This window comes from Cyprinodon tularosa, unplaced genomic scaffold (genome assembly GCF_016077235.1).
Source record: "Cyprinodon tularosa strain WSP-4 unplaced genomic scaffold, ASM1607723v1 ctg361, whole genome shotgun sequence".
NCBI classification, from domain to species: domain Eukaryota; kingdom Metazoa; phylum Chordata; class Actinopteri; order Cyprinodontiformes; family Cyprinodontidae; genus Cyprinodon; species Cyprinodon tularosa.
In genome coordinates this window covers 4,892-13,493 of record NW_024039076.1, presented here as the reverse complement: position 1 = coordinate 13,493, position 8,602 = coordinate 4,892, and the positions used below count along the sequence as shown (strand labels likewise).

Genomic DNA, 8,602 nt, shown 5'->3' with positions numbered 1-8,602 from the left:
TGGCGCTGCATGAACAGGGATGAGCTCAGACTCTCTGTTCTGAGGAAGACTTCTTTTGTCTGAAATATGTGCAATGATCAACAGTTGACCTGCTTTCTTATTAATCCTCTCAGCCTCAATATGCGACACATTTCAGCAGCAAAGCGTGACTCTTTTTGTGGATAACCATAAAGTTTTTTGATTATATAGCTGTAATTGATGTTTGGGTATATTTTTCCATTGGGTTGTACTTTAATGTGCAGAACAGGCAGTAATGATTAATACTGGTGCAGTGATGTTGCCCCATGATGAAGGCCTGGTTGTTGTTGTTGTGGGGGGGTAAGAACAGCAGCTGAGGATCAGATTACAACAGCTATAACTGAACTGGACTGAACCATCAGGCTGCAGGGAGACTTTTTCTGCTGAAAATAAACACTTTCCTCCATCCGATCCATCAGCAGGTCCACATCTGGGTCCAGATGTCTGATTCCCATCAGATAAACATAGAAATGTAATTATCTGGCATGTTTGACGTTTTCAACAAGGAGCAAAGCTGCCTGGAGGCACCCCCCCCCCAGGCTGGAGAATGGATCAGTCCTTCTCTTTATATTGGCTGTGAGGAGGAGGCAGAGCTTCATTCAGTGCTGCTCACAGCAGAGTGCATCACACCCACTGACTTCTAACTGAGGAGAACCAGCTCCATATCAACTCTGAGATTCTCTGAAAGCCCAGTCAGCTTCCTGCATCTCACTGCTCACAGCTGCGAGGAGCTGATTTAACATTCAGAGAGGAAGGAGAGATATTAGAGCCAAAGAGGAGGGCCTGACAGGGAGCCAGATCAGCAGGCAAGCTGCTGCTGCAGGGGGAGGAAGAGCAGGCTATGCACCAGCCAAAGCCAGAGGTCAAGAAGAAAAGAGAGAGAGTAGTAAAAAGGTAGACTCGGACAGAGAGGAGGGTCATCCGTGATCTGAAGGAGAATCCCAGCCTCTCTTTGTTGCTCCGAGGGCCACAGAGCGGGGGGAGGACGATGTGAAGGAGAGCAGGGAGGGAGGCAGCTGTGAGAAAGACCAGAGATGCTCTCAGAGATCGTGTGCAGGAGGATCTTCCAGCAGCAGAGGCAGCAGGACGAGAAGGAGGCTCAGGTGAGGGAGGCCAGCATCCGCAGGAAGCTCGTCTGCTCCTCCAAAAGCTGCAGGGGGAGGAAGGCGGGGGGGGCGGGGCGGGGGAGGGCACGCAACCCCCACCTGCACCCGCAACGTCATCACGCACACAGACCGCCGCTGTCCCTGCGTCCTGTCAACGTCAAAGGGAACAGAGCCAGGGGGATGCGGGCCCCACAGAACACCAACCAGTTCCTGATGCAGGAGAAGTACCAGATGCAGCACCTGAGGTCCGACTCGGTGGGCAGCGACAGCGGCTGCAGCTCCGACAGCGACCTGGAGCTCACCGACATGGACTCCTACCTGGGCGTCCTGGAGAACGCCAGAGGGGCCCTTCTGGACAGCCCCAGCCCGGACGGCTGGATGACGTCACCGGGCCCCCTGCTGGTGCTGGATCGGGACAGTCCCTGCGTGTTCCTGCAGGAGGACAGCATGCAGTACTTCCCCTCTGAGGACGACCTGCTTCAGAGCCAGAACTTCATGCAGAGGGACTTTGCTCAGTTCTGTGACTTCCTTTCACCATGATGCAGACTGAACACGGTCAGGTTGGTTCTGATTCATGCTTACTGTCAACCAAATAAAGTTTCCACCTCACTGAGTCAGAATCTGGAGGACTGGATGCTTTTACTGGGTCCATCAGAAACTTCTAAAAGTGTCATTTTGTTTTCTGAGGCGAAACTAAAGGAAGCAGCACCAGCTGGGCTGAATTAATGTTGTTGTTTTTTTAACTTTTATATCAGAAACGTCTTGTTTTTACTGTGGATATTTGGACATATGTTGTGTCTATGAGGCTTTGTGTTGTTGTTTTTACATTAAAAGGAAATGGCTGAATGGTGGGAGTGGGCTCAAAGGGCCAATCAGCATGGAGCTGGCCTGATTAGGCTGCAGATGATTGGCCTTTGAGGACTTCATCAAGCTGTATACAAAATAAAAAAAAAGTTTAAATAAATATGTTTGATGTCACCAAGACTGTCTTTGTGGATTTACATGAGTCATTCATTGAAATATTACAACAATAAAAATATCAAATCATTTCACATTGAGGAACTATTAGGATAACAATGTTTTAAACTCAACGCTACTGCAGACATTTTGAATTGGAAAAAGCTTTCTGGACGAGAAATGTCTTCAAACTTGGATAGTAAAGTCCAGTGGTTTGTTTTTAACTTTTTTAGGAAAGTTTAAAACAATAAATGGGTGTGCTTCAGTGGAGCAGTGGTTGGCGTCCATGACCAATGTATGTTTTAGTCGAGGATCTGATCTGTGGTCCTTTGCTGCATATCTTTCCCCTTTTCCTGTCAGCCTACTGCAAAGAAAACGAGCCTCTAGTGCCGTTAACCTTAGAAAAAATACACTCTTAATGCACATTTAAAAGCTAGACGTATCCATGCTACAGAAGAGCTTCCATCAACTCTTACAATTTAAAAACAAACAACTCATGAGATACTGTGACATCTAATTTCCCTTTAGGATTAATAAAGTATTTGTGAATTAAATTAAAGTAATTTTGTAAATGAGAATAAACAACCAAAATGGCAACTTGTACATTTTTTAAATACCTACACAAACATACACTGCAATTTAAACGGATGATAAACATTTTCTATTTGATGGAAATTCATTGCTTACTTTAAACATATGACATTCTAATATTTTGTTTGATTAAAACATCAATCCGCCTTTTTCAAATTTTGAGTTTTCAATCTTTATGCACAACATCCATGTCTGGCAAAATGTGTAAATATTATGTAAAAGGTTTAATTAAGAAACATAATGAAAGATAATGGTGTATGCATAATTACATACTAAAACTTTCATTATTTTATTGAGAATTTCCACATTTCATATCATTAAATTATTAATCATTTTAAGATGTGAAATATTGTTTTAGTTTAATTTAATTATTTTATTACATTTTTTTATATTACCATTACAAATAATCATCCATCCGTCCATCCATGCAGACCATTAGAATTAGGCTCAGCATTGAGATCGACTTGCAGATGGAGAAGACAGAGACAAACACACGAAACACATAAGCTTTGATGCAGGAGTACTTTCTACTTAGCAGAAAAGTAAAAGGTTGGTTCCTTAGAGGCTTAATGTTGCAGAGAAACAAAGATAAACAGATGAGCTCTGAGCAAATAGAAGATGAGAGAGACCACATCCAGGTAAAAGTCACAGTAAAAGCTCAGCCAATAGCTATGAGAGAGAGAAATGACAGGACCAAGTGGATCATCTATAGATGAAGAACATGAGGACCCCCACTCCCCCTCACAGCTGAAAAGAGTCAATCCAGATAAAGCTCATAATAACAATGTTAAAACCTGAGAATGTAATAGAGTGAAAGCCCTCCAGCAGAGTAAGCCTATAGCAGCAAAACAAAAGAGAAAGCTCAGGATAACCTCAACCACTCTAATTACAAGCTTTGACAAAAGGGACATTTTCCAGCCTAGCCTCGAAGGTAGACATGCTATAAGTCTGCAGAGTATTACTGGTGTTTTGCATCTTCAAACTGTTTTGCTTATTTTCAATTCAGTGATTTCAAAGTGAGTAAAAATAAACGACTAAAGCTTCATTGTTCCTGTTTCTAAATGCGTTTAAACGGATTAAATAAAGTCAAGTGGGTTAATCACAACCACTCAGAACAAGAGGAGAAGTGTAAGCCTCCCTTTACATTCTGCTCATAAACTGATCACGGTTACAAGTTTAAATATGTGCATGTTATTTAGTTCTGATTTAAAAATATATATATAATACTTAACATCAGGAAAAGAAATGGCATAAAGGGAAGATGATGGAGATAAAGCTGGAAATCTTAATAAACTTTTTATACAAAATGTCTGTTTTATTCAGAGTAAGTTTTAGATCAAAGCAGGAAGTGTCATCTAAAATAAAAATGACACTTCAAACAACAAAAATCTCTTGATTATCTGATTTAGGCAAACTGATACTTGTTTACACACAGTTTATATAATGTTTTTTTTTCGTTTTGTACAGTTTTCAGGACATTTCCAGTTCTTAAAGTACAACAGTGATAAAAAAAAAAAAAAAGCATTGATATGGAAGTTCAGAGCATTAAATATATACGGTGCAATTATGCAGTCTTTTGGTTTGGTGTTATCAGTTTGATGCAGAGTCTGTGACATGATTTAGAGTGGGCTCTCCTCATCCTCCGCAGGAAGTACATGCACTTTTGTGCCCTTCAGAGCAGTGAGGTGGTGTTTACAGTCCAGGTACTGCAACAGCAGCCCAGACTCTAATGCTACGTTCTGACTGCAATCAGCAGAGGCAGCAGGAGCAGCTAGTTTCCGTGCAAAGTCAATGGTTGACGCGTATCGAGGCGCAGCAAAAGGTCACGCATGTTTTGAGCGGCAGGAGCAGCGGGTCATGAGCTTCAGAACATCTGACGTGCTTCAGAAGCAGCAGCTGCTGGAGATGGATAAATTTAACTTATGCTGCTGGACACGCAACATCAACCAATCAGAGAAGCTGATCTGGGAGCTGGCAGTGAGATAGAAACAGCGCTGCTGATGCAGAGCGCTATGATCACTCCTCTGAAACAGTTTATTAAGGCCTTAATTAACTTAAAATGCTGAAATCTGCTGGCAAAACATGTTCGATTTTATTATTCTCGTGCCTGCAGTTTGGACTACGCACTTAGAAAAACGCCTTACAGGCGCTACGAACGGCAAAGAGGCGACCATGAATGAGGCAGCTGTTGAAGGGAATTCCCTGTGACAGATCACCGCTTGGGGTCTGAGCGGCTCCGACAGAGAAATAATATTTGAAGAAAGGATGGTAATCTGGATGAACTGACTGCCCAGATTGTGCTCAGGTGGACTTTCTCACTTAAAACATATTAAACTACTTTTTACCAACTGATCACAGCAAATATAGCTGCCATTGTTACAGGCAAAGAAAGGATAGGGTAGCTCCGCCCAACGCGCATCAGACCCACTTTTCGACTGCAAAGCCAGAGCAGCAAAGATGCTTCAGCTACGCGTCAGAACTAAACTTGGACAAGCATCATAAAGGAAGCGGCACACTTGTTTTCGCTGCTCCTTTTGCTTGCAGTCTGAACGTAGCCTTAACCATTCAGCAGTGGAGGTGAGGTCCAGTTTGGTAACCTGCCATTCTCAGATGACGCTTGTTAGTTAGCAAACTTCAGCAAAAAACAACAACAACAACAAAAAAACCTGTCTGGCCTGTTGTAGTTAGCACCATCTAGTGGCAAAGCTGTAGACTGCAGCCAACTGCACAACAATTGCTTTGCTTCTCGTTCCAAACATGTATGACTTTTAGATTTCAATTTAACATAATTACAGGATATCTTTATTTAGACAGCTGCTGAAAATAAGTGCAAAAAATAGTCTGTAACTTCTGAATGTTGTGCAGTTAAACATGTTATCAGTGGTATTATACATAGTGGATGGGTGCAGCGAACAGAGGATGTGGATTTAGCAACAGTGCAGCATGAACACAACAAGCAGAGACTTCCTGCCAGCAGTAGGTTTAACTCTTCAGCTCAGCCTTTGACAGCAGAGCGGCTCAGCTCCACACTGAGGTGGTTTTAACCATGAACACACACACATCCGCACACATACAGTGACCAATGCTGTGTTTGCACTACGTCTTATCTTATCACAGGCACCGTAAGTCCGTCCAGGGCCTCTTTGTGCCGCATTCATTCTAGTATGTCTGCGACTGTTTCCTCAGTCGGCTGCAGCTTCTGCTTCATGATCCAAACTGTTGCAACATGTCCCGTTTGTCAGCTGACTCTGCAGAGAGGAAGTGAGACTGATAGCATAAACAAATATATAAAATGCAGTGTGGTGGGGGGTGCAGAATGCAGAGAGAGAAATGCAGACACGTTCTTTGCTAAAATATCCTACAGTCCAAAGGTCCTGAATGTTTGCTTCTTCTTATCTTTCGACTTCGTCTTTAATCAATGGTTTTCCAGACCTTTCCAAACTCATACATTTCTACATTTTCTTTAAAAATTCAGTTAAAAAGATGTCAAATAAAAAACGTCGAAAAGCTTTACAGGACTTTTAAAAGCCCAAAGAAACGATAATGTGGATCTTAAAGTCTTTAAGAATCGTCACACCTTAACTAAATTCTCTAACATATTCGATCACTTGCTATTTTAGATATAAAAACATATTTTTATAATCAAAGCCACTAGAAGAGGCTCTGAACGCACAAAAAGAAAAGTCTGAACTGCTGAGGTAAAAGGGCAGGCATCCAAAAACAAGTTCAGGCAAAGAATAAAAGACAGTAAGTAGGATCATTGACACTCCCACAGAACACAAGAAACACAGCAAGCTTTATTATCGTCCAGAAGAAGGATTGTTTTCTGTCGTCTTTAGTCCTAAATCAGGTGTTGTGTGATGCCCCCCCCCCCCCCCCCCCCCCCCCCCATAGAAACCTGATCATAATGGCCCTTAAACTGATAATTATTCTAACAGATGCAGAGAAACAACTAGAATCTAAAAGGAAAGAAGCCAGAACACAGTCTGAAAGCAGAAATGGATGGAAAATGTAATTCATCACTTTTATCTGCTGACCTGTTGGAACAAGAGTTAGAGAAATAAATGAGGAATCATTTCTGCCCTGTGAGCAGCAGCCATGATTTCAGCTGTGAGTTTGAAAACCTGCTGTTTTTAACTGCTGCAAATAGAGCTTTGCTCTTTGCTCCAAGGTATTTCTGCTTCCTCTCTCTACTTAGCTTTGGTAATCTTTAACACTTCAGCTTTAATGATAATATATCTTTTGCTGCTGCTTACATCATCGAAATACAGACATTGTTTACCAGATGCTGACATAGATAGCTCACAGGAATCTAGATACACTGCAAAAAATAGAAATCTCAATAAGTTATTTTTTCTTAAAATAAGTGTGTTTTTCCTTGATTTGAGGAGGTAAGTAAGACACTTTGCCAATGGAACAAGACAATTTCCTTTTAAAATAAGAAAAAACTATTTTATCGTCTTATTTCAAGTAAATATTATCTAACTATCTTATTTTAAGAGTGAAAATACTCATTCCATTGGCAAATCATCTTATTTACCTGCTCAAATTAAGGCTAAATATACTTAATTTAAGCCATTTTTTACTTATTTCTGGATTGTTTTTGCAGTGTAGAATTTTGGAGCTTTTCTACATTGCAAAAATTTGAACTTTAAATTTAAATCTGAATAAGTCATTTTTTTCTTCAAATAGGTGCATTTTTTCTTGAATTGAGGAGGTAAGTTAGACAATTTGCCAATAGACCAAGACTATTTACATTTAATATAAGAAAAATCAACCGCATTATCTTATTTCAAGTGCATATTATCTAGTAATCTTATTTTAAGAGTAAAAATACTCATTTCATTGGGAAATCATCTTATTTACCTGCTCTAATTAAAGGTAAATACACTTAATTTAAGACATTTATGCGTATTTCTCTATCGTTTTTCCAGTGTAAAAAAGGAGAAAATCTTAATCTAAATTTTAATGACTTTCCAACCTTAAAATGTGCACTTAAACAACTTTTGAAGTAATGAGAGAATTTAGAAGAGCATGGTTCCACATTGCTCAGACTAAAATATACGCTGCTAAAAAATTTCAATCTCAATAAGTCATTTTTTTTCTTAAAATAAGTGAATTTTTTCTTGAATTTACATTTAAAATAAGAAAAAAACAAGTATATTGTCTTATTTCAAGTGCATTTTATCTAATTATCTTATTTAAAGAGTAAGAATACTAATTCCATTGGCAAATCATCTCATTTACCTGCTCAAATTAAGGGTAAATTCACTTAATTTAAGATAATTTTACTCATATTTAGATCGTTTTTGCAGTGTACAAAATGATCCTATGCAGAAAACTTCCACCTGTAGTGACAAAAAGAAACAAAATACACAACTAACAAAGTTTGTCTTTAGAGGACAGAAGTACGCCAGGGAAAATATGCTGATTTCTTTCCTTGATCTTAGATTAGATTAAGATTTAAAAAAGTACAACCTGTAAAAACTAATGAAAATCTGTGACTTTGCAAAATATAAAGTAAATAAACATGAATCGAGATAGAAAATATGAAAAGAATCATGATTCTCACAGATTAAACCATGCGAGTCTAAGTACAGGCAGAAAGGCACAGGGATACTTTCCAGAGTTATGGTCACGTTTCAAAACAGCTGAGGTGAATCTCAGCCCAAACACGGCACAATGCCTTTCTTTATGCTTTAAACACAACCTTTCACCAATCAGATAGTGAGAGGCAGTTGTTTTTGGTCTGTAAACCCTGGAGGAACCTCCATATGTGTGAATGGGAGGTGTGTGTTATGAATACATGGAACTACGGGGGAGAAGGAGGAGCGGACTGAGTTAGATGCCAAAGTTTGGAGTGGAAAAGTACAGCTGTTTGTTCCACAGGCAGAAACATCCCTTTTGGTTGCACAGCTTGACCAATCAGA

At 40.0% G+C, this 8,602-nt stretch overlaps 1 protein-coding gene across 1 annotated transcript; it reads left to right on the top strand.

Annotated features, from left to right (window-relative positions):
- Positions 1-605: 605 nt before the first annotated feature.
- On the top strand, positions 606-2,106 carry wu:fb55g09 (coiled-coil domain-containing glutamate-rich protein 1). The gene has a single exon (XM_038295872.1). It carries the CDS (start codon positions 1,053-1,055, stop codon positions 1,662-1,664), a length of 612 nt encoding a protein of 203 aa, XP_038151800.1. The 5' UTR covers positions 606-1,052; the 3' UTR covers positions 1,665-2,106.
- Positions 2,107-8,602: the final 6,496 nt, after the last annotated feature.

Excerpts from the sequence above, each read along its gene's own strand:
- wu:fb55g09 (XM_038295872.1), top strand. The coding sequence starts at position 1,053 with ATGCTCTCAGAGATCGTGTGCAGGAGGATCTTCCAGCAGCAGAGGCAG.